This window comes from Mustela nigripes, chromosome 12 (assembly GCF_022355385.1).
Source record: "Mustela nigripes isolate SB6536 chromosome 12, MUSNIG.SB6536, whole genome shotgun sequence".
Classification (NCBI taxonomy): domain Eukaryota; kingdom Metazoa; phylum Chordata; class Mammalia; order Carnivora; family Mustelidae; genus Mustela; species Mustela nigripes.
In genome coordinates, this window is record NC_081568.1 from 57,351,243 (window position 1) to 57,378,212 (window position 26,970).

At 43.8% G+C, this 26,970-nt stretch overlaps 1 protein-coding gene across 1 annotated transcript in view; it reads left to right on the forward strand.

The window, feature by feature from the left end:
• Nucleotides 1-26,970, forward strand: part of TENM2 (teneurin transmembrane protein 2) — a 479,009-nt gene that overhangs the window by 329,747 nt on the left and 122,292 nt on the right. The window contains exons 11-12 of the mRNA XM_059416332.1: nt 5,025-5,225; nt 6,959-7,144. Coding sequence (XP_059272315.1) covers nt 5,025-5,225; nt 6,959-7,144 — 387 coding nt within the window. The remainder of the gene's footprint in view (nt 1-5,024; nt 5,226-6,958; nt 7,145-26,970) is intronic.

The window sequence follows — 26,970 nt, forward strand, 5'->3', positions numbered from 1 at the left end:
GGAGGGTGGGGGTGTAGCACAGTAGTGAGAGAGTAGGAGAATTCTGAAGAGCTCACTTTAGCATGCATTGTGGTGGCCTCTGAAACCCATGGGGAAAAGTTAGGGGTGTAGTCAGCTGAATCTAGTCTGAAAAAACGTGATCAGAGATGCGAGTTGGTGATCAGATAGAGAACGCTCCTCTCCCGATGTGATCCATAGCCAGCTTCCACGAGTCTGAGTCACTCTGGTTAGTGCTTTCAGAAAAGCTATTTGGTACCAAGGTGTTGGGATCTATAAGGCAAGGGAACCCCGCCAAACTGCCTGCCAGCCTTCCCCCTCTATATCTGCACCTCCCGAGTATGGTCTCTGGCTGCCCATCTGTTGTTTCTCTTCACATAAAATATCAAGCAGAGTTGGTAGGAAGGCGTGAGCCTAGGTGTGGTCCATCCCTCGTCCACTCCCCAACCTTTGAATTGACTCAATTGTGTTTATCAGCTTAGCCACTTATCCTCTACATCGGTCATCCAGGCAAACATCCCCATACAACTCAAACAGCCTTTTTTCCTCCCAGTGGAGAAAGAAGTGTCAACTCTCCCAACAAACTGAGGAAAAAAGTGAAACCCACAGCCTACCCCATGAGAAACAGCTTGAGGGAACCACCCAGCATGCCCCCCAAGAAAAGACTGTTAGACGCCATATCCTGTGTTCTCTCTCAGCTTCTCAATGCCAAGCTGATAAGTAGGGACCTCAGGCGCTCTGAGGTTCTCAGGTGTGAGCATATCTGATCTCCCATCCCATTAAGTTATGGATCTCCAGTGTTCTGTAAAACCTAACCAATCATTACTGCCTTTACCACAAAGTAATGACAGTAACTCACCCTTAGTAACATACCGAAGCTCCCCTTCTGAAATCTCCCATTTCATAGTTTATAGAACTCTGGCTAAAAGAGAGTCCACTTCCATGACATTATTCTTCTAAGATTTTTCTGATACATCAGTGGTAATGCCCCTTAATGGGACCCAGAAGTCTGACCTCCAGATCTTCATTGGCTCAACACTTTATATATTTGTTCCTCTGTTATAAAAGGTAGCCTCCCTCCATCTGCATCATAAAACCAAATTGGGAGTTTGGATGGAAGAAGGACTGATTTAATAACCCTGCTTGAAAGGTTGAAGTTCTCAAAGATAAATGGATTGCAGAAGGCAAAGCCGCATTTGCTGAAAACATGGGAGAGGCCAATAATATGACAAGAAAGGTTAAAACGACCTTTTGCATACATCATTTGGCGAGAAGGAAATGATAGAGCAATGACATTGCCCGTCTTAGAATTTTTTCCCTCCAGTAAAGATTGCGCATATCTGTATGAGTAGAATTTCAAGTGACTTCTCAACTTTCTTCCTCTCCCAACCCGTCGTATTTAAATGTTCCGAATGAATTAACCATCCAGCAACACAAGGAAGCCACGTGGACCATTATGAAAGGATGAAATCTCCTCTATTGATTTCTGCTACCCAAAAAGAATGAACCGAGGTGATTCATATGCTGTTTTCAAAATAGGAAATGAAATCAGAAAGTCTGGATCAGCACTTTTTTCTTCCATTTAGCTCTTTTATTTCTGATATTCATCATAGTCATACGTTCAAACAATTTACCTGCAATGGCCACGGCAATGAAATCAATAGTCGCCATCCTCCATTTTTGCTGCATAAACGTTGTTGTACTATTAACAAATTTGCACAAGAAATTAAAGGACGGTTTCCCGAGGTTTCATTCAATGATGTCTGGGGGAGTGGGAAGGTGATGAGCGAGGAACTGACATATTAGTTTAAGTCAGCCATGTTTTCATGTCAGTTTCATGGTTGAGTCATTTTTCAATGACATTTAACTTCATAAATGTAATTCATGGTTCTTCGGGGGTTTATAGTACATATTGTTTGTAAAACTCCTTGACCTCTTTTTTTATCCTTAGGGATAGAAATTGCATTCACAACCCTTTTTTGTCAAACCTACAGAGGGCCCAAGACTAAATGAGTTCTAATGATTTCAGCTGCCAGGGGGCTGGTGTTGTAAGGCACACGGTACTTAGCTGGTAAAGGCCACTGTCCCCCTTTTAAGTATAACACTGTTTCTATTTATAAAGCTTCGTAAAATGCCATAGTCCCTCCTGCCTGCTAAAAACTCTAAGGACGTGGCCACAAGACCATCTTATGAAATTGGAAGCAAATTTAAAATTCATCGTGAAACTGCTCTTCTTAAAGTCTGGATTTAGTTATTCCATCAGCTGCTGTAACATATTTACTGGTATGACTGAAAGGGTTAGCTCATATTTCTAGATACAATAAATGATTCTTTGGATGGCATTCCACTCCTGGGCTAATAAATCCCAGTGGATTTTCCTCCTTTCTTCATATTATAATTTAAAATAGAGAAGAGAAAGCTAATTTATCTAGAAGAAAAGTGACATTTTCTTTTTTCTTTTTTGGGGGATGTGGGGTATATTACTTTTTATGTCATCCTTTTAAGAAAAAGATTATGATGTATTTCTTGAAAGCTCCTAACTGTTGGCACCTCACCAAACATTTTAAATAGCTAATTACAGTGGAGAGTAAGTTTGGGGACACATAGCACCTGGGATTCCTTTGTGTCTATTTTGATTTTGCTGTATTAGAAAAAGGGACAGAGAAAAAACTACAACCTTGGGATTTTCTCTTACTAGAAAAATATGGACAAGACTCATTCTGAATGAATTAGTTCATATTGCACAGATCCCAAATTACATAGCATTCCTCCCCAAAAGCAAGAAGTTGTTAGCACCATTTCTTTCATGTCAGTTCTTCCTGGATGTTTGTCTCACTAATGACAAAGGCTTCTAGCAAAGTCTGCCATTCGTTGCAGACTTTGAACACCTACTATATTTTTTACCCCTGCTGAGCATGAGAAAGACACCAAAGCATTGCACGGCCTCTTTGTACATGTCTTCTATGTGTCTGAAACTTTCGATTCATTTACCTCCAGATGCCCTCCACCATCCTGAGCAAATCTGAAGGTATCAAAAAGGGTTCATATCATCAGAAGTTATAGTCCCCAAGACAATGAATATAACCTTAAAATGATTTCAACCAGAGCAACTAGCATTATCCTAAACATCTCCAACTAATAATAAATCACTGAAATTCCCCTTTCTGAAAGTGTTTTTTTTTTTTTTAAATTTCTGTTATATCAGTGGCAGCTTCTGTTTCCCCAAGGCTCAAATAGTCTTGAGCTGGTTTTCGTAAATAATATCTTCTTGAGAAAGAAGATATTATTTACACTAAAAATTCTTGAGAAAGAAGATATTATTTACACTAAAAATTCTTATTGTTGCCTCAAGAGCACAGTGCTTTTTGGAAACTTCATGGAATACTGTGATTTTTAAGAAATCCAAATTCCTGAGTTTAATGTTCCCTGGAATGAAATAGTTTGTGGCATGGGTAATTCTGAACAATGTCCTGTTTAGAGCCAAAGTATCATCAATTTTAAAACCTATCATTACTTTGTATGCCATAAGAAGAAAACAAAATTGAGACTATGCTACAAAAAGCTGGGACCCCAAAGGGTTGCCATCTCGGTGTCATGGTGAACTATATAGACGCCAAAAATCTTGCATGTTTCAATCTTGGCATTGGGCAGGGAGAGAAATCAAAATCTCTGTGGATTGGAACTACAAGATGGCACACATGCATATGAGGGACTCAATTACACCAGCAGTGTGGTCCAAGAAACCTCAAGAAAGGAATTTAAAGTGGTCTTAAGCTGGCTGTGCCCCCAGATGATGGCAGAAGCAAATGCTTTACTCGAGGCCAGGAGGCCTGATTTCCAAGCTGTTAAAATAAGGAAAATGTGTGTCTTAGTTAAATAAGGTGTTGAGACCTGCCTATTTCTCTGCTACACAAGACGTATCTGAGCCGTCTGCAGGACCACCGTTGGTCATTCAGATCCCACAGTGTGTTGTGCCTTCTTCTCCAAACGCCACTGCATCATCTTCTGGTAACACCCGAGGAAGTCGGTCCTCCTCTACCAAGCCCTCTTTGCCCATCTCTGAGCCTGGATGGATATCCAAAGTTTGGGGTCACATTCCCATGCAAAAAGTCCTGTCTTTGAGAATTGACCTTTGCAACTCACAACTCTCCTCATTCTGAGTTGATTCCACAGTGAGAATCTTCCTATTACCTACTGGATGCATATCCACTCTGAGTATTAAGATGTCCAAACAACCTGAGCATGAAACTGCCAAGAATGACAGTGACCAGAATTAACTCATCTGACTGACACAGTCTGAGGGTGTCAGCACCACGGCCAGAGACTCACCCATTCAGGTCACTCCTGATTTTGTGTGGGACCCTTAACTCCTTGGGATCAATTCCACACCCAGCTTCACCTCTTCTATCCTGCTCTTTGGCTAACGCCTGCAGTAGATGTGTGCTCGGAAAATGAAACCTAATTTTAGACTTAGCCTAAGTGACATTTAATTAGGAAAGTGACTCATTTATGAGTTTCACTGGTTTTCTTTGTAATCCTTTGTTACCTTCTGAAGACAAGCATTAGTGGAGTTAGAATGAGCCTTCTTTTCCTCTCTGATAGTGAGGGATAATTGGGCTTGGGGATACATGTAGAGATATCACAAGTATTCATGTCCCAGGCTCAGAAGCTCTGATATGACTTAATGAAGGTACTAACTTTTTTAAGTACAAGGTTCTCAGCATTGAATGGCACACCTCTATATCTGATTACTCCTAAGTCTGTTTGAGAAAGCCCCTCTTTCTCTTACCTCCCCTTCGAGTTTGAGATTCGGTGTTTTGGCAAATAAAAAAAAAAGTCTTGAATTTTTTATAGGTTGTTCTTCAAAAGACCACGTAAGTATTACTTGGGCTGCTCCGTTTGCTTGCCAGGGGATAGGAGTTAGTGAATTATGCATTTCTTCAGCAGCAAGCTGGCATCTCGTGGCCCATTCCCCATGAGTGATCAATATTCTTCCTCTTTGTTTTGTTTTTGGCTCTTTCTTTCAGTTGATTGCTTGGATCCCACCTGCTCCAGCCATGGGGTCTGCATAAATGGAGAATGCCTCTGCAGCCCTGGCTGGGGTGGTCTAAACTGTGAGCTGGCAAGGGTCCAATGCCCAGACCAGTGCAGTGGGCACGGCACTTACGTCCCCGACACAGGCCTCTGCAGCTGTGATCCCAACTGGATGGGTCCCGACTGCTCTGTGGGTAAGACAAGAGGTTTCCTCCTTACTTTTCCCATCACTCATGCCCTGTGCTCCTTCTATGAGCCCAAATGGATGGGAATCTACTCTTCACACTTAGCTTGGGATGAAGGAATGCAGGGTAATTGCATAGTGCCTTTCTTACTCTCTCTTCCTCAGTCATTGAATCTGTGATCCTGGGAAACAAACAAACAAACAAACAAACAAAAACACCACAGGTCCTCGTGCCTTGTTTGTTCCATCACTACAAATGGACGAGAGGCCCCGGGAGGGATGCTTCCATTTGCATTATAGGTTTTCTTATGTACACTCCCTCAAGGTACCAGAAAACAAAACAGAACAATTCAGTCCCAGACAAACTGAATGGAACGTCCTATAAAACAGAAAAGAGGCTCCCTCGGGGTGCCGTGTGAACATGTTACAGAGCACTGCAATACTCTAGTGACAGGAAAATAATGAAGTTGCGCTGTACACTTTATTTTCCTAAAATTAAGAGTATGCGTCTTACCTCCCGAGTGACCCTAAAATGGAACGGTTCAACAGTTCAAGCCAGTCCCAACCTACCCGAGAATGGTTCTGTTCACAGTGACAAGTGCCTATCCAAGCAAGCGATCATCATTCCGCCCCCTTCCTCTGGGTAGTGAGACAGCTGTCAGATTGCCATGGCAATCAGGAAGGGAATATATGTGAGGCTTTGCCTACAATGGGAAAGAAATGAGTATTTCATTCCAAAAGGAAAAAAAAAAGAGTCAGTTAAAATGGGCTATTTTGAGACGGCTTCTCAGCCCACTTGCCTCTGGCTTCAACGCTGATGCCGGTGGTCCAGGCCAAGCTCTGCAGAGGATGGGGGAGGAGGACCCCTAGATCCAAGGCCCAACCGTGCTGCCGATATGCTGTGTGACTTGGAGTGAGTCACTGCCCCTCCTGATTGAGTTTTTCTTCCCCTGGCACGATGAGCCATGCCTCCCTCAGCAGTCTGTCGTAAGGATGAATGTCTGGCATGTGCTTGTCCTCGAGTGAGAGGTCTGGAACGCCAGAGAGTGTATATCTGTCTGTCTGTCTTCTCCCCAAGCACAAAAGACTTTGAGCTCCTTTGAGAAAGAGGCTGTGTAAATGCAGCACAATCCGAGCAGACATTATTGCCACAAGGTGCCGAGGGGGCTGACGGGTGGGTTTGCCGTCATCGTGGGGATGGAGCTGCAGGGTTCCCGAGTGGTCTTAGTTCAGTTCAAGCTCTCGACAGGGTAAAAATCATAGCTGGCCAGGGAGTCAGGATGCACATACATGTTCTCAGTTGGCACCTCCCACACAGCTTTGCCAAACTGGATGGCCGGGGTCTGACCTCCACCTGGGGTGACCGCGAGCTCTAGCACAGTGGTTCTTACCCTCGAGTGCACATCAAACCCACCTGGAGGACTTGAGAAAACCAATTTCTGAGCCCCACTCCCACAACGTCTTATTCAGGAGATCTAAGCAAGGCACAAGAATTGGCATTGACTACCAAGTCCCCAGGTGACAGCGATGCTGCTGGTCGAGGGACCCCACTATGAAAACCGCTGCTCTAGAAACTACATAACGGTTCGTACCCAGCCCAGTGGAGGGACAGGCCTCCCCAGGAGGCACACCTGCTGGGCCTTGGGGCCTGCTCCAGGGACCCAGGCCATGTGTGTGGTCTGGCCTCCAGTGGAGGGTTTTGCCAACTGTGGTGTTGAGCTGTAATCATTGTTTTTCTTCCAGAAGTGTGCTCAGTAGACTGTGGCACTCACGGCGTCTGCATCGGGGGAGTCTGCCGCTGTGAAGAGGGCTGGACAGGCGCAGCTTGTGACCAGCGCGTGTGCCACCCCCGCTGCATTGAGCACGGGACCTGTAAAGATGGCAAATGTGAATGCCGAGAGGGCTGGAATGGTGAACACTGCACCATTGGTAGGCAAACGGCAGGCACCGAAACAGGCACATATTGCTTTATTTTCATAAATCGTAGATCTATAGTGATGGTCGTGCATTGCAACCGGCTGTTCCTTCAGGGACACGAATGCTCTACAACATTCCTGCTGCCCCTCCAAATCTTCTGGGGGCTAGGGAAGGGAAAAGCAAAGTCCCCAACTAAAAAATGCTTTCCCTTCTTTCCAGAATTCTAGATTGGGAGGCAAGGAACAAAACCAGATAAAATCCATTCAAATGACTGATTTGGGGAGGGAAAAATGCACATGCATGGGAAATTGTCAGGACCTGAAGGTTTCAAGCAAACCCCCCACCCCCACCAGCCATGATGGTAGTCTGCAAGTCTCCACTTTTTGAATACTCTCCCCGCCGGCTGGATCACTGGATCCCTGCTTGCTGGCAACAATTGAACTCACTTGTTTTAGGCCAGGTGACTTATAAGGCAGGACTCCCAAGTTTCCAGGGTAGCCAGGGACCCCTGGAAGAGGTTTGTGCACCGTCTTGCTGTCCCAAGACAAGGCATCCTGCTTGGGCCCTGATCCGCCCCATCACCACTACCATCGTTCAGCGTCTCCCTGGCCCCATGTCATTCTCTCTCAGTCACCTTTCTACTTAAGTTCCTCAACGAGGGGTTTTTTTGTTCTGTTTTGTTGTTTGTTTTTTTAAGGTTGTTTTATCTCTTGAGGAGTAATCGTTTCTAGGTGTCTTCAGTTTTGGTTTTGATGGCTCTTGGTCAATATTGTGGTTCAGGGTAGGATGAAACTGGATTGAATGTATCCAGTTATCCCTTTGAGGATGGGAGCCAACAGCTCTTTGGTTTTCCACATCCCTCAGACAATCAGAGTGACAAAGTTGTCCACTTGAGTATCATTTTCTTACCTGTGATTTTTGCTTATGCTGGTTTGAGTTCACTGTGAAGCTGGCTAATCCACTCACTTGCAAGAAAATCCTCAAAGACGTTTCCAAGCAAACTACTGACTTGTCCCCTTACAGTTACCTTTGAAGCTAGCCATCACGTTTGCATCCCTCCCCTCTGTCCTAGCCCTAAGGCCCCGGTCGACAGATTGGCTCCCCGGAGAGAGAGGCGGTGTTAGGAGCTTGTCCAGGGCGGACTCATGAGGTCAGACTCAATTTCCCATGCTGTTCATTTGAGTGGTGAAGCAGAGACCAAGCATACTCTGCATCAGATTTACCCTGGTTCCATCTAATTGGGCATCTGAGGGGCAGCATGCCGATCTAGGCCATGACCATAGCACTGGGACCCTGGCGGGACAGTCTGTTGGCAGTGAATTGTTTTTGCAATCTCTCAATGATGCTCCAGATCCCGCTCCCCTGCGGCTGCTTTCATCTTCTGTTCCCTGCAGAGTCTGGGGGATAATTCAGAAAACTCTCAAGGGAGGGTGCGCACAGCCCCCTACCGAGCCAGTTCACAGTTCGCACCAGCAGCTCCCACTCTTGAGGGGCGTTCCTATTGATGGACCTTTTGGCATGCCCGGGGTGATTTAAAGACTTTTCCCCAACCCCATACCTCCATGGCCTCAGTCCTCACACCGCCCTCAAATAAGAGCTCTTGCCAACCAATAACCTTTAGGTAGAAAATCCTACTTTCTTCACACCAGCCAGCCTCTCCCCTCTGCGCTCCCTTCCCACACCCAGCGAAGTTTTGCTGCCCCCACAGTCAAGCCCGCTGGCCCTCCCCCACTTACAACTCATTCTCACTCTGCCAATGGCTCACAAGAGTACAGCCCAGACAGACTGGGACAGTTTGGAAAACCACAGCGGAGGGGGCTGGACAGAGCTGACCTGCTGACTGGTTTTCTATGGCTGACAAGCTAAGGATTGTCTTTGCACTGACCAAGTGTTGAAAAAAGTTGCAAGGGGTGTTTTCCGACACATGATACTTGAATTCAAATTTCAGTGTCCATTAGATAAAGTGTTTGTTGAGGACAGCCCCTCCCATTCACTGAAATGTTGTCAGCCTGCACGTTCCATCGAAGTGCTACATCCCTGCCACAGAGACCGTACGGTCCTCAGAGCCCTGGGTTACCTGGCCCTTTATGGGAGCAATCGGCCCTCCCCTGATTTAGAGAGTTGCACAGATCTTGATGGAAAAAGAAGAGAAGGCAGCTGGTCCACACTCACTTTAGGAACAGCACCCCCGCCCTGCCCCAGCTGTGGTTTGAACGTTGTCAGAGGAAACAACAAGGTCCAGTGGGGGAGAGAGGAGAAAATAATAATGGAGTGCTCCTGTCTCTGGAGCCTTTGAAGATGAAATGGGAGGATGGCCCCTCTAGTCTGGGTAGGAGATGGTGAGGATATGGTCAGCACGAGAACTTAGGAGATGCTTCCTTCTGGCAGCCCTGTGGGTGAGATGAACTGGGGGAAGGTGTTTCTGCGACTTGAAGTGCCTGGTTTGAGTTTCACATGTGCATGCGCTAACACGCGTGAGCACTCGGCAGACAGAGAGAGTGTGCAAATTCACGAATCAGGTGAAGCTACCAACATGAAGGGAGTCTCAGGTCCAGGAAAGTCTCTTGTTCAGAACTATAATCTCTCGCAACCGTATGCGTTTACACTCTGTAAGTTATAAAGATATTTATCACCAAAGTCTTTTCTTTTGAGAAATTGAGGCTCCCTGGTTTCATGTGTAGGATAGGTGCTCTATCCTCATAGTTACGTTCACTGGGACTCACTCTCAAAAAAACCAAACAATACCTTGGCTGGTGAGATTTGCTATTCAGAATCTCGAGATGTTTGGACGCACATAATTGCTTCTTTTGCTTTTCAACCTCTGGCCCCGGAGCTGCTGTGTGCAGTTTTAGACTTTCATTTTGAGGAGACACTCCTGTCAATTCACTTTAAGTAAATGCCACAATTTACAAGCCCAGAATTGGTCCTCCTCCTCAGGGATACCGACAGAAAGGAAAGAGAGGCTTTTTGGTCCTTTCTAAGCAGAGCCTCAAATGCTGTATTTTGAAAATAGAAAATAAATAAGAATGAAATGGCACCTAGTCTGCAAACAGCGCATTAGGAGATTTGGGGTGAGGCTGAGCCTGAGTGGTTCGTGTTGGGGTGCTAGGGTTGTCTGCAGCCTATTTTCAAAAGGTTGTGGTGAGAGGTGGTTTTCTTAGGATCATTGCAAATCGTCACCTGAACAATTGACAGCACTAGTGGATGGCGCTTATTGTGCTGAAGGAAGCAAGAAGACAGATGCAGAGGTGGGGGGGGGGGCGGTTGGCCACAGTGGGCACATGGAAATGAGGATAAAAACACAGACTTCTAAAACTCAATTGAGTAGGATCTATCCATGTTTGGTCAAATGCATTTCTGGAATTTTCAACCAAATTATTATTTTTTTATGTTTGGAAATTTAGTACGTATTGCTAAAGATTTAAATATAAAGAATAACATTTCAATATTAGCTGTTAGAGTTAACATCTTGGTAGACTGGATTCAACCGAGCAGTAATTCTTATGTTACATTGTTCCAACAAGTTAAATGTAAGGTATGGCTGAAACTTACAAAATTTCATAGATAAGAAGTATGCTTTGAATCCAGATGAACCACAATTCTTGTTTATCTTTGGAATATATTAGTATTATTTGGATAGGCTGCAGTTTACTCTTAGGAAGAAATCAGAAAGTGCATTGTGTGGTTAGATTAGTTTTATTCTTTAAACATAATCCTAAAATGGGTTGTTGTTTCTATCACCCACCAACGCCTTACTGAACCGGGGATTGAACATGAGAAGGCTATCCACAGACCATACCCCCAAAGCATTAAGGGGCTACAGAATAGGTCAAAAAGCACGGTGAACTGTTGTAAACTCAGCTAAGTGTCTGTTGCCGAGTAATTGTTCCTGTGCTGTGGGAGCAGAATAGTGGAGCCAGGTATAAGAAGGAATAACATTTTGCCAGAGAATGAGAGGAGGGAAACTAAATTCTAACTGAGGATTGTTGATATTGTCTCCTGACTGTGGGCTGTCCAGACCTCCACTCTGAATAACATAAACAAACACACCCACAGAATAAATCCACCAACACCAGGTGCCCACCCTTGGTGAACTGTTTGATATCGGAGTAGTGAGCAACGCAGGTAATAGTGATTACAACTTGTTTATTTTGTCTCTGTGGTCTTGACCTCCAGTTGCATTTCAGAATCATGAGGACTTGATTTCTAGGACTTGATTTCTGTGGGGCTGACTGGCCATGTGCCCTAAGTCAGAACAGTTTTCTTTTTCTCTATTGCCCTGGGGCCCTTCTATTTTTCCTCTTTAATTGGTTGGGGAAAGAAATAGGTTCTTGTGATGTTAATAAGGAAAATGAATCTTTACCCAAGGTAAAACCAGCCATGTGACAATCTGATATGACGATTAAGTGATTGTCATCAGAAGTAGACAGGGTCACAGTCCAAGAGGGAGAGAGCTTGAGAGCTACAGGGAATAAGACGGGAAGAAAGTGACTATCAAACTTAAGCAACTTCAGACTGAGTACAGCTGCTTCTGCATCTCATTCCAGCTTCATTCTAAGTTATGGAAACATTTTTCTTGTAGCTATTATCCTTGAACATTTGAGCTTTCATGACTCCACAATGAGATCAAGTTGAGATGAAATTAGCCACTGCGGAGCCATCCTTAGCACCACGTCTGTGGGAGCAGCTAATTCTCTGATTGGTTAATTAACCTATTCCTCTGGGGACTCTTATTAGAACCTACACTAGGAGCTCCATTCTTTTTGAAGTGAAAACTGGAAGGGATGGTCCTTCACTGTTAGAGATTATGACAGACTTTTAGCGGAGTTACACTTCTGATTTTTTCCCCCACACTTGGGCCAAAATGTGAGCCACCACATGACCAGATGTTCTCTTTGAGTCTGGATCAGGCAATCTATCCAACTTTCCTACCCAGACTAAGAACGAGGACCAGAAGGTAAAAGTTACAGGAACACCTTTGCAACTCACTCCAAAAAGTAAAATAAAATGAAAAGAGAAAAGTGCCTTACAAGTAATCAGATTCTCATCACTCAAAGTGTTGACTGTTTTGGCTTGGGTGTTGAAGAAGGGCTTTAAGCATCTGTTGGAAAATAGATCACAGAGACAGACATAAAGATCACTCTCACTTAATGGCTTGACCATTCTGTAGTTTAAATGGAATTTTGTTTTTCTGTATTGTTTCCTATGTGATTTAGTAATATGTGCCCATGTAAGGAGCTCCTATCAAAAAAGAAAAGGGGGTTGGCATGCCTGGGTGGCTCAATCCATTAAGCCTCCAACTCTTAATCTCAACTTAGGTCTTGATCTTAGGGTCTTAAGTTCAAGTCCTATGTTGGGTTCCATGCAAGGCATGGAGACTACTTAAAAAAAAAAAAAAAAAAAGGAGGTAGAAGAAAAGAGGGAACGGAGCTTCGATGTTTTAGCTCTGTGGGGACACAGTAACTTGGAGCATTCCTGTACCATACCATACCCTTACTGTTTCAGAGGATCCTATTGATACACTAGCCGTGGCCAACAGTGCTGGGGCCAGACTCAACATGTAAATAAATAGCTTAATATGAAGTGTTACTGATTTCACAAGAGCACAGAACTAAAGTAGTTTGGAACTCTCAGGACAGAAACCCATGGGTGAGGGTTAACATGAAAAAGATTCTATACTCTAAGGAAAACATAGAAGAATAAGAGCTGTTGGAAAAAAAGGGAGGGGGGAATTCTCTACCCTAGTGTAAGTAGTGAGTACTCTGTTACTTCAGCTTTGACAAAGAATCAACCATTCAATTTATTAAAAACAAGTTTCTTCCAAGTTTGGGATTCTCAGGTCCCCCTAGATGCCCTCAAGACTTGGCATTAAAAGGAAAGGAACACAAAGAGGGCCCTAGAGATCCGAGCCCCTGTAGGTATTCATGATGGGTATTTTCCCATCACTCACTGTCTGATTTGTTGTGGTGTCGTGAAGAATAGATTGATGGATAATGGAGGATATCTGTGTTCTAGACTTGACTCTACCCTAAATATCCAGGGTGCTCTTGGCATAGTCACCCACATTCCCAGCCCAGTTTCTTCCTGCGGCAGATGAGGGGATTGGACCACATAACTGCTTTCCACAGTGTGGTCCCAAGCATGAAATGCTTTTTGTTGGTGTGGAAATATAATTTACTGAATTGTAACGTAGGGTTTTTAAAAATATGTGTTTGGGAAAACTATGAGTAGCTCATCAAACTCATGGTATTGCTTAGGGATGTGGCAAAAGTAAGTAGCAATATTAGGCCTGAATAAATCTAAAGAAACATATTAAGTAAATAACAGTGCAGATATTGCACATACCACAAATGCAATAGATTATCAACTGAATTTAGAACACACTTGGATGAGATGATCTCTAAGGACTGGTCCAACTCCTAAATTGTATTACTTGGATGCAAAATTATATGAATTATATGAACGGGCCACTCTAGCACAATCAAACCTTTCTCTTTCCTGTAAGGCAATGGGGGGGACTTCCAAGTAAGATCCCATAATACACACTTTACATTAAAGGACTGGATACAATGTAGTGTTGGCTCCACTGATGATGCTTTTTTTTGAATGGTTGAGGATAGTCAATGGTAGTTTTTGTTAGTTTCTCCATCTGCTCATCTCCAGTTATCCGGTTTACCTAGGAAATTTTTTCTTTTCATTGAAAAACTTCCTTCCATAGTCTGAATAATCAGAGTCCACTTATTCCTTTATATTATGTTAGTTGATTTAAAAAATGGTGTTAAATAGAGGCTTATCTATCTATATCCACTTTACTTGGATTCAGGGCAATGCAAGCATAACAAAGCACATAAGATAAGGCTTATATGTCAGTCTGCCTGAGATCAAATCCTTGCAGGTTTTCTCACCTTTTTGTGCCTCAGTTTCTTTGTCTGCAAATGCGAAAACAAGAGATGACCTACTTCATTAGGTTATATGTAAAGTATGAGCACAGAGCCTACCATAAGATAAGAGCCAAACAAATGTGAGCTGATGTCATCATCATCATCATCATCCCCCTGCCCCATCACCACCCCCATAATCTCTTACCAATGTAAGACAAAAGCAAGGGAAGATCATTAAAATAAATTTCTCTTTGAGACATTTCTGCTACTTTCTTTTTTTTTTTAACTTGTTTTTTTATTAACACATAATGCATTATTTGCCCCAGAGGTACAGGTCTGTGAATCATCAGGCTTACACATTTCATAGCACTCACCATAGCAGGCTTACACATTTCATAGCACTCCCCAGTGTCCATCACCCAGCCACCCCACCCCTACTCCCCACCACCAGCAACCCTCAGTTTGTTTCCTGAGATTAAGAATTTCTTATGGTTTATCTCCCTCCTGGTCCCATCTTGTTTCATTTTTTTCCCTCCCAAACCCCCAGAACCCCCCACCCTGCCTCTCAAATTCCTGATATCAGAAAGATCATATGATAATTGTCTTTCTCTGGTTGACTTATTTCACTCAGCATAATACCCTCTAGTTCCATCCACGTTGTCGCAAATGACAAGATTTCATTTCTTTTGATGGCTGCATAGTATCCCATTGTGTATATATACCACATCTTCTTTATCCATTCATCTGTTGATGGACATTTAGGTTCTTTCCATAGTTTGGCTATCGTGGACATTATTGCTATAAACATTTGGGTGCACATGCCCCTTTGGATCACTACATTTGTATCCTTAGGGTAAATATCCAGTAGGGCGATTGCTGGGTCATAGGGTAGCTCTATTTTCAACTTTTTGAGGAACCTCCATGCTGTTTTCCAGAGTGGCTGCACCAGCTTGCATTCCCACCAACAGTGTAGGAGGGTTCCCCTTTCTCTGTGTCCTTGCCAACATCTGTCATTTCCTGACTTCTTAGTTTTAGCCACTCTGAGGGATGAGGTGGTATCTCAGTGTTGTTTTGATTTGTATTTCCCTGATGCCAAGTGATGTTGAGCACTTTTTCATGTTTCTGTTGACTATTTGGACGTTGTCTTTGTTAAAATGTCTGTTCATGTCTCCTGCCCATTTCTTAATTGAATTATTTGTTCTTTGGGTGTTGACTTTGGTAAGTTCTTTATGGGTTTTTGATACTAGCCCTTTATCTGATATGTCTTTTGCAAATATCTTCTCCCAGTCTGTCAGTTATCTTTTGGTTTTGTTGACTCTTTCCTTTGCTGTGCAAAAGCTGTTGATCTTGATGAAGTCCCAATAGTTCATTTCATTTCTGCTTCTTTCAACCTCCCTTTCATATAACTGCCTCCAACCTACCATCATTAGCCATGTTTCAAAAATAACCCCTACCCACTACCAATTTCTCAAGCAAAGTTTTGTTCTATAACTCGCTAGTAGCTGCTTCTTACAGAGAAATGTAAACTGGCTCTCTTACCTGGAATGGAACCTGCTTTTTTTTTTTTACCAAACAGCCCCATTATACATGGAATCAAACATCTGAATATCTTCATGTTAATGGAAACATATTGTGAAATTGGGGTTTGCTACTTTCAACCAAAATTTATCCAACTAAACTTCTTGGACATATTCCAGAGAAGCCAAGAGGTCTATGAGAATTTGTTTTTAATTTTGGGTTTCATTTTTATAATAAGTATAGTTCAAAAGAAAAGTCTTTTGAAATATTGGTTTGGAATTATGTCATTATTGAGTAGAATAAAACTCCAATTCTTTTAAGCCAGCATTTCTTAAACAAGGGACCCAGACATACTCTAGAGCAGTTTGGAATAACACTGTTTCCTTTAAGAAGGAACCTAGCAATTCTTCTATTTAGGATGCTGCCAGGTCAGTGACTCTTAGAATACCTTCTTCTGGTCTCTTGTTTTCTGACTTTAGGCTCCAAGATTATATTTGTACTTGCTCTGTACAAAAAGGAATAATAACCCAGGAGGCTCAACTGAACTCAGTTGAATCACACATGCCTTTTGGAGACTCAGGAATTGCACTGATTGTCCCTACTCAGCCCAATGAACTGCACAATTACCCTCATTCCTTGCATGACTCCTTGGAGCAATGCCCATGGGTAACATCTGGGGATTCTTTGCAGTTCCTTTGCTCATCTCCTGGGTTATCAGAAGCCACACAGAGTATCCCAGATGTTCATGTAGGGAACAGATTTTGCATTTCCTCCCAAGTTGCCTGCCTAATGGGGTTCAATCTTACACCAGCCACTTCTTTCATAGCATTCTATTTCACAAGCTCTTTTTTAAAGTCTTGTCTTTATTGCCTTTGGAAAAGAGGGTACCATCATTTTGAAAACCCACAACAGTCAGGGTTTATTGATTTTCTTCTCATCCTTTTCATCATGCATTGAATGCATCATTATAAGCAGACTTAAAGAAAGCCACCATATCATTGACCATCTCTGAGCTTTTCTCTTCATGGGTAATAAAGAAAAAAAACATGTAAAATAGCAACTAGGAGAAAGTTAAGTATTTCATCATAACCATTCTCAGGATAATTAGAATGGATTAAATTACAAGATATAATGCATTTAGTTAATCTTCCCTCTAATTAAAAAAGTATCCCTAGTTTTAAATAAGGCGTTTATTTTTAAAAACATATTTCATTGTAATCAGTAAGGGGGAGGCCTCTTTGGTCCTCAGTGATAGAAGGCAACAGCTGCAAAGTAATTAAAAGCTACTAGCCAGTGTTTTTTTTTATTATTAAGATCCTTAAGAAGCCTACTCAATCTTTTCCCATAGCTTTTGCCATGGGATTCCCCACAAAAGACCTCATTCTACGGTCCGTGGTGATATACCTCTCTTTCTGTTCCCAGATCAGTCAAGATGTGGTTGACTCCTCCTGCCCAATAAGTGTCAAGTGGGGAGATTAATGTAGCAGAGGTTTTTATAGTTTTACACATGAACTGAGATAATTGTCAAAACAAGATAAGTAGGTTACACGAGACATTCATAAAATAGAATGGGGATACACTCTACCCTTCATAGGTTCTATTCCAAGACTGATAGAACCCACATCACCCCAAGCCCTAAAAATCTGTCTCACAAATAAGGAATCATTGACATTACTTCTCTAATTTTGTGGCTCATCCCAACCACAAAGCTCACTCCCCACTTGCATCCTGAACATTCCTAGAAGTTTCCAGGGCTGTCTCACATGTTCATGGTCAGCCCATTCAGATTCTTCAAGCTTGGTCTCCTCATGGAGGCCTGATGTTTACAAAATTCACTTCAGGGGAGCCCTACAGTATTCCTCCTACTGCCAGAGGTGTGCCAACCAGCACCCTCAGTGTCCACTTAACTCAAGCCCTGCTGGGTTTCCACAGTGAAGGAGAGGCCACCACACTTGCCCTCACTGGGAATCTTTATCAGCTGCTTCCACACTCCTTTGAGAAAGAAGCTTGCCCTTTATTTATTTATTTATTTGCCTATAGCATCTCTCTTATCCATCAAGGTTTTGTCCCAGGATCAGACTATAGAACAGGCAATTTGGTTTCCTCACTTTCGGTTTCCTCAGTTTCCCTCAAACTCAGATACCTTCCATAGACTCAGGAGTGGTGGGGGATGTTCACATGTTCTTCAAACACACCCAGGCTCTAAATTCCAACTCAGATCAGTGAGGACCCCTGTCATCTACACAACTAGTCCTTTGAGAAGATCTCCTTCTTCCTTCTTATTTCGGTTAAGGGTTGCTTCCATTTCAGCCAGCTCAACTACAAGTAAAGGAGCCCCTGTGATCTCCCATCCTTCTGCTAATGGTGTCACAAAAGGAGTGGAGAGGCAAATGTTTCCATATCCCTTAGAACCAGTTTTCCAGCAATTTCTATCATGGCTCTTTGAGGTGGCTCACTCTAATCATGGGTGACATCCAGCTATATCCTGCCAGACTTCAGGGAAAGGAAGAGTTAACTGATATTCCAGAGATAAAAAGTCCCACAGAATTGCTGTCCAGAGGGATTTAAATTGCTGAGACTCCTGGCCCACAGATTCCAAATTTAGCTGCAGCAGCACCTGGTCAAATTAGCAATGAAGTTGGTTAGAACTTGGCTCAGAAGGGTCATCTGTCCAAAGCTCTAAGCAGAGTGATGGGCTCTGATAAGTGTGAATTGCATTTCTTTATTTTTAAAATCATGGTTTAACTTCAAGAGGGATTGCCAGACAGCCCTGTCTAGTTGTCTAGAAACAATGCCAGGGTGTGGGGGCTCCCAGAGATTATAAAATAAGCACCTCACAGGCACAGAGGAAACATTTGTACCTGATTTTATTCCAACAAGTTAGCAAGCTGTCTATCACCAGTCACGCTCTTGCACTGAAACATGCCCTCTCTAATGACATGAAACTCAAGTCAGGCAATAGGACTGTTTCTCCACATTAGGTGTATGGGAGCCCAGGAAGCCCAAATGTCACTGATGATAACAATTCCCATGAATAGGGAGAGAGATTGAAGAAGATATTAGAGGTGGTAAGAGAAACGAGCTTTTTCCTATTAATCCAGGGAATGCAGGCAAGTCAAGTTGGGTCCCTTAAGCATGTTGCTATCTGCTTCTCACCACACTTTGAATATGAACTAATTTAACTTTTTATTTCCATTTAATGGGACCAAGAAAGATCCATGTGCATTCACTTACAGACCTGTTCTCTGGGGGTCTGATAGAGGAAATATTACCATACCATACAGAAGCCTAGCGCAGAAACTAGTCTACCCAGAATTAAGCAGTTGGAAACACATAATACACACCAACACCCACTCCAAACTCCCAACATCTCCCGCGTTATGCTTGTAGATGGTAACCTCTTCCTTCCTTGGAGGAACTTCCTCATCCTCAGTGCTTTCCTCACGTAGTTACCGCGCATTCAGAGGGTGGGGCTGGAGAGGGGAAGTATGCAGCAGAGGGCTTCAGTGCATGGGCTTTGGAATCAAACAGGCCTGGTTTCAAACCCAGCCTCCATCAACTGCAAGTTGGGTGATATTTGGCAAGCTAGGTATCTCCAGTACCTCCACTTTTCCCATCTGTAAGCTGGGAATAATAATACCCTTGTCCTACTTTGGGGAGCACTTCACTTATCAGTGAAGCATTTATGATGCTACATAAATGTTAGCTTAAAAATCACGAGCACCTGCAGGTCCTTGCCAGAGTTGCCCAAGTGCATCTTTGTGGACAGCATAGTTAGCAGTGGTGGCACATTAGATAGATAGAGGTGGCAGACAACCATACCCAGGGCCCCAAACTCCCCAAAGAGAGACCAGGATGCTGATGCCCCTAATGGTAGCCCAGGGATCTGGGCCCACCACCTGCTCCACTCCTGTAGGAGAAGGTCACTGAGGCACCTGGATGCCCTGCCTGCAAGAAGAGAGAACACAGGGAGCAAGAGCAATGCAGAGAGAGATCTGGAAATGGCCCACTGAGGATCTGTCTGCCAGTTGGAGGGACATGGGCGTTACAAACATAAAGAAGAGAGTTACACGGGTATCATCCCATGGCATGTGTGAGGTCCACACCTCCTCCATGTGGTTACAGCTGAGCAGTGACAACTATATTCATTCATTCATCCATCCGTTCATTCTTTCATTCATGAAACATTTATTGAGCATCTAATGTGTGCTGAGTGCAGCATAAGCCTCCCCAGGGGTAGCAGGAGTAAAAGAGAAGTGGTTGGCACAGGGGCTGGTGACAGTCTGAGGAACTGAAGACCTCGGCTGTCTTCTTGCCCACATGAGACTTCGCTATTCTCTAACAAACGCACCCTTCCCGGTATTTCTGCCAATCATTTTCGGTTTCTTTTTCCACATTGTTTCTTGCTAACAGCTTCCCAAGAAGATCAACGGAAGGATGGAAGCCTTAAACTTCCAATGGCAGTTTAAATTCATTTGTAACACAATATAATTACATTAAAAAAGCAGTCAGGTATCAAACTGTGTGGATACACACAAATGACTCCTTCATAAGTGTTAATATTTTCAACAGCGGAAGAAATTCGGTTAAATCAAATGAAGATGGCAACTCATTAAAATCTGATTTTCCCTCCTATCCTTTCTTATCTTTTAATCCTCCATATATGGCACAACTTGTTCTGTTAAATAACATTCATTAATTAAATCTCATCTTCTCTTAGCTATATCTATATTTTTATTTATTACAAAAACCTTCCGATGCTTATAATCTAATTTAGTTGGATTATTGCTTGGACATCCCTAAGTAAGAAAACCTTGAGGTTTAAGACGGAATTACTGGCAAGGGAGGGAATGGGATAAACCAAGTTCTTTTTTTGTCTCCGCCTGGCAGGAGGTGGTTGGGCAGGCCTTTCCTCTGTTAGGGGAGGTGGCCTAGATAATGAGAGCACTATGAATTCAGTGTCTTCATTGACTGTGGGAAGGACTGGGACAGAAGAACCTGTAGAAAGAGTTGTAGACTCAAACACCCCTATGTGGATGAGGCAGGAGCAATGTCCATGAGTGCACTGGAAAGGGTAGAAGACAGTAGGGAGTGGTGATACACTGGAGAGTGTACGCCCCTTCTATGGAGGGAAGACATGGCCTGTGTCCCACTGAACATTGCCATAGAGAAATGCAAACCTAGCTTGACCAAAATTTCCGATTTTTCAGTACAAAGCCGGGTATCAGGATTGTTATGCATACTCTCCCAGTTTTCAAATGTTGGCAAGCAATTCAAACTATGTGGAAATGGTCTATGAGCCGTTCAAATAGGACTGGAGGCCACATGGGTCACCCATCTGTGGCCGCTGACACCGAGCTCCAGGGCAAGATTAGTATCAAGTTAGGGAACATCATCATTTGTCTGGGTTGAGACTGGGACAGCTTTGGCTTTTTTTTTTTTTTTGGATGCCAACTCTCCTGGTGACTGGTTTCTGCTGGTAGGAGTCTCATTGCCCAGGGTGTGATGGTGATAACTTCTTTGCACTTACAAGTTGAATTTTCTCCAAGGAGCTCAAAAGACTTTGTGTTGCCTCCGTCAACCTCACAACAGGCCTGTGAGGCAAGCAGGTAGCTATTGCCCCAAGACACACAGGGAGCAGCATTAAATATTTTAAACAGGCAGCTAGGTTGACTCCTTGGTCTACATGCATGGTCTACACAATTGGCAAATTACCACATTCAAGAAGCGCAGGCAGGGTTTCCCATTGCTGCCTCCTCTGCTGCCCTTTTGGGCTTATCTTCCTTCTGTTTGCTCCAGCTGACAGCTAAGCCCCAGATCTCAACAATATATACAAGCAAACCGAGCCAGTGACTAATTCCTGTCGTGCGTGTGAGTGTGTACACGTCTGTGAGTGCATGCATGTATGTGTGCCCATCTAACTTCTCGGCAGGCCCCACATGGTTCATCTGCACCCATTACAACACATCTCTTTATTGGTCCTTGGTGTGATGCCATGCTCTGAAATTCTACTTTGCCAAGTGCTCAAGACCTAGAAACGCCGACTGGGTATCTGCAGGATTCTGGATATCTGCATTTACTAACAGTGGCCATCTAATCCATGCCCCTTGGGTCCCATCTCCCTTCTCTTCCTTAAACAGATAGAATTACAGCTATGAAGAAGCCTTTCCCTTACAGAGCTGGGATAGGTGCCCTCTCCTTGGCCACAGTGGATTACCAGGAGTGGTCATGGAAAGGCAGGACAAGGGCCAGAGCAGTGCAGTGGAAGGCCAGAACGAAGATCTTCTCTGAGTTGCCTTGGGTAGAACACCCAAGAAATTCCCATTGGCCAGCAGTGATTAGAGCTCCACCACGGTCATTTCCCCTCTAGACTGGGTTCAAGGGTTTTGCTGCACCATCCCCCTGTCCTCCCCCCTTCTCCTCTGCTTTATGGGCATATATGCTCTCTGTCCTGCTCTACTCAGGGGAGTTCCTTGGGCTTTGCAGGCATGACCCAGAGAGAAGACTCCAGTATGGCAGTGTAAAACCGTTGGTCTTTTTCCCAGGACAAGTATCCCCGTTTTCTAGATTGCCTTGCTCTTCCTTCCAAATTGTCTCAGATCAGACGGCTGATTCCTGGGAACGGTTCCCAGCATGATATTCTACCACAGCCATTCACATTCTCTGCATGCGAGCATGCCATGGACATCCTTCAGAGGCAGATGCAGAACTAGAGCGACACCTGGCCGTCCTAAATGCATGTGTGAAAGGGGGGACTAGACTTAGTGACACTTGGGACAGCAAAGGCTGCCATACCCACCAGCTTCCCCTCTGATCCCACAAATCAGGATACTCTTCTTTAGAGCAGAGTCCAATGAAACTGCCTTTTCATTGGGAACTTTAAGGATTCCACAGAAGAGCACTGGAAATCCCTTCTCGGTCTAGTCAGAAGTGCAGTTGATTAAGCATCTAGAATCAGCCATTCTGTCTTAGCTCATCTCAACAGATCGAAATCAATACTGAAAATTTTTTCAAGTATGTAGCTTAAAAAAGCCATCTCTTTATATCCTCAGGTATGTATTTCTTTATAACCAAATATATAAAAAGGTAGCTTTTGTGCTGCCTTGGGAGAAATCAACTCATGCTATTCATTTGTTCAGAATGGAAGCTTCCAAAGGTCAGCCAAGGCTTCTCTTTACCTTCATTCATGATGTCTTTCAAAATATCACATAGACAAATCATAATTTGTATTTTTCACATACATACACAAACATCCATTCTTGGGAGTCGAAGGTGCACCATGTAGGGGACATCTTTATCATAGTAGCCTCAGGGTGACATTCTAGAAGTTCAAAATAAGGAAGCCACAGGCATTCTCAGTGCTGCCAAATCCATTAAAGCCTGTTGTATGATGTACAGAATGCCCATGCAGGAGACCCTCATGGTGGGTCTGTCAGCACATTCAGGCTCACCTGGCTGAGCCAGCCTTTGGGTTTAATTGGTTCCTATAGGTCAACAGTGCAACTCAGGGATGCTCAAGCCAACAGACTCACGGGTCAGCAGGGACATCAGCCCCTGGAGTTTCAGCACTCAGCCATGCATAGGTTACCGAAGCTGCCGTGAAGTTCCAGGTTTAGTTAAGTACTTGGCCAAACCAAGAAGTTCCTTTAAAGTGGAGCATCTGACAGACCTCCACGTGCTAGGACAACTCCACTTTGACATGTACCTTTCTGCTTCCAGCACCAGTGAGATGGGCTTACGCTAAGGAGTGCAACTTCACAATATTTTCTGAGCAGTAAAAGCAAAAGATTGCAGTGCTATAAAATCATGTCTTTCAGGAGACATTAAAATCTGACTGATACTGGGGTGCCTGGGTGGCTCAGTAGGTTAAAGCCTCTGCTTTCAGCTCGGGTCATGATCTCAGTGTCCTGGGATCAAGCCCCGCATTGGGCTCTCTGCCTGTCAGGGAGCCTGCTTTCTTCTCTCTCTCTCTCTCTCTCTCTCTCTCTCTGCCTGCCTCTCTGCCTACTTGTGATCTCTGTTGAATAAATGGATAAAATCTTTAAAAAAAAAATCTGACTGATACTGATCACAGTGAGGTAAAAAGCCACAAGCCAAGACTTGGAGGGGAAGGAGATAGAGGCCCTGAAAACAACATGAGGCTAATACATAAAGAAAGTAGTTAGAGCCAAGCTGGGAGTGGATTCTGAAGCTAGAAATGCACTTTGCTCGGGAGTTTCCTTTTAATTTGTGTTTCCTCCCAGGCTATGGCTTTGCCCCTTTCTGTTAAAATCTTGACAGTACCTCCCAAGAAAGATGCTCTCTGGCAGGGACAACCCCTCTGGTTTGGTCAAGCCTGGCATTCCACAGCAAAACATAGTATCCAGAAGGAACCTAAATTACCCTCTGCCTTGGAACAGGAATACACCAGGTGCTCAGTAAGCGCTGGCTGGCTTGAGATTCCCTGGGCATGGCCCTCCTGAAAAAAGTTAAGAGAAAGAGAAGCCACATTATATCTGAGGAGAACAGTGGGGACAGATACAGTGAGAAGCCACCGTGAGTTAACTTCAAAAGTACTGTGTTTCTTAGCTCCAAAAGAGCCCATTAGTGAAAAATCAGGAGCCAAATTTGAGGAAGAAATAGTGAAAGGAATAACTAAATAAATGAAGGGGTTTTCTGGAGTTTTGGAGCATGAGGATTTGAACAAGGGACACGTTGGCCTATAGTCCAGTGCACAACTCTGAAATGAGGACAGGATCACCACAAACAGAATGAAAAGGGGTTCTTTGAGCAAGTCGAGAAATCTTACCCTTTTTATGCATAAAGCACAGATATCTATGCAACAAATAAGCAGATCTGGAGTGTATCTGTGGTTTTAAAATTTCATGATGAGGAGAGGAATTCGGAGGAAAAGATCTCAAATGGTTCCTGAGGAACCAGGGGAGAGAGATTCATCTGGTAGAAGAAATGATAGATTGATTTGCTTCCAGAACTTCAGTAGAAGTGGTCTCGAGTATCTTTACTGAAGACAAACTCCTGCTTAGGAAACTTTCTGCCAAGTCATGTCTCTGTCTTTCTCACCCCCCTTGCCGGCTGCTTTCGGTCTGTACCAAATCCGTTTAGACGGCAATAATGGGCCGAAGAGCTGGTTTTGTGTGTGTTTTGAATTCACTCGTTTGCTGAACTCCCTCTTCAGATAAAAGCAGCTAGCAGTTAGTGAATACCGGCCGTAAAACTTGCCAGCCCCTGTGCTCGGTTCTTAACACACTTTCTCATATCCTGATCCTCACATCAGTTTTGTGAGGTAGAAATTGTCCTCATCATCGTACAGGTGAGAACACTGCTCAGAGAGGTGAAGCCCTTGGGGTAAGTCTGAACTGTCAGTGCCCGGGGGAGGTGAGCTCTAACCCTCAGTTTATTTGACAGAAACCAGGTGTTACCACAGACTGTTTTGATCGCCTACTTTGATCCCAGCTAGTTATGGCAAGAGGCTTTCTCTGGAGGCCAGCAATGAAATCAGAGTGTATGGGCACCCGGGGGCACCCTCCTTTACTGGTAAAGTCACCACCACCTGCACGAATGTTTCTTCAGTGATCGGGGGGCTGTCCCCCACTTGGTAATATTTTGGGGTTCTCTGCTTTACCAGCATCCCCAGGCCAAAGAGTGCACCAAGTTCTTTCAGATTCCCAAAATGAATCATCACTCCTCAGCACAGGCATAATTGGCCAACTTCCCTAAATTTAAGTTGACTTTCTATCAGAGTTCACATTTCTACCAACTTTTCATTAAATTAATTATTCAAAACAATTCAGAGTTAGCGTTCTCACGGCAACTGTAACTCTGCCACGACTATATTAAGGCGTAAATTGAACAGCATGTTTTGCAATAAAGTTAATTTTATATTCACCAGAGAACTGAGTTATAGTTGCTGTGGGAACCATCAGTTTGAATCTCTTGACTTTGGTGCATTTAAATTCTCAGCCACAGCCTTGCACACCGTAGCATATTTTGCATGGAAGCTTCATCTGCTTCACGCCCGCGCCTGGATCCCCTGAACCCGGAAGTCCTGTCAGAGTCTGGCAGATCGGCCGCTTGTGCTCCCAGCCCTCCTCCTCATCCTGGTATCTCTGACACTGGAGAGAGAAATAGCCAACAAACCCAAATGGTTCTGCTTTTATATCTCAGAAATGTCTGTCTGGGGGAGGTGACTTTCCTCAGAAATGTCTGTCTGGGGGTGGTGACTTTCCTCAGAAGCGCGGTCAGTGAGAGGCGCCAAGGCTCAGGCAATGTCAATGAAAGCAAGCGATGCCATTGAATCTGTGAGGAGCCGGGATTCTCATCCAAGGGTATTTCTGGATCACGTTGTATTATTCAGTACACACAGGGTGACCTCTGAAGGCTTCAAGTCCTTGCCTGTGCCATTAATCATGCAGGCATGCACGGCCATACATCAGAACATACTAGAGCTCTGGAAAAGCTAAACAACATTTCCCAGAGTCACATAAAACCCAAGCATCTCTAAATCAAGATGCACTGCAGGGCCTCTCTAAGAGGTGCGTTCAGTAGAGCTGGAATAGAACTCAGGGTAAATCCTGGCAGTACTGAATTGGTGACAGGTACCAGGGTGAAGATGGAAGCTTGTTTGGGAGGGACAGCAGAGGGAGATGAGACTCTGAGGTGGTTAGAGAGGCGAGCATTCCGTCTACAAGGATTATCGATTTTTCAGCTTTATTGGAAAAATCAGTCATGCTTTCTGCCTCCTGGGGATTGCTCTGCGGCAATTTGGGAGTGTGTGTGTGTATGTGTGTGTGTGTAAACTCTGCAGGTTAGCAGCTGAGTAGCAGCTCCCATTCACCATTCAATTGTCCATTTAGCTAAAATGTGACTTAACAGAAACATACTGCTGTTTTGCATGTTTAAAATATATTTGAAAGGAGGGATTTTTGTTTCTCTGTAAATGAGAGGATTTCGAAGAGAAAGCTCTCGCCTTCCTAAGGGCACATTCATTATGCAAAATTGGAGAACAGCACAGGCCAGATTGTTGGGATTCTGACTCCTATTCTATATGCTTTCAGAAAACAAACATCTCCTTATTCTTCATACTCCCCCTGATCGAGACTTATCACAAAATTTATAAAGGCCTCGTAACAACCAGTTTTCCCTCAAGTGCTTAACCAGCTAAACACTGTGAAGAAAAGGACTAAAACAAAACATGCAGATAGAGTTTCAAAGAACAGGATAAGTTCAGAACTCGGGGTTATGTGGGTCACAAGGACGGGAAGGAGTGAATGATAGAAGGTGCTGGATTAATGAACAAGGACAGGGCTGCTGGGAGCCGCCATTTTAGCCAGAGGAAAGAAAAAAAGGGTGAAGAAACAAAGGAAAGATTGAAATGTTTTTATTGTCTCTGTACAGGCAGAAAGTAACATAAAATAAGATAAAATACAGCTAGTGTATGAG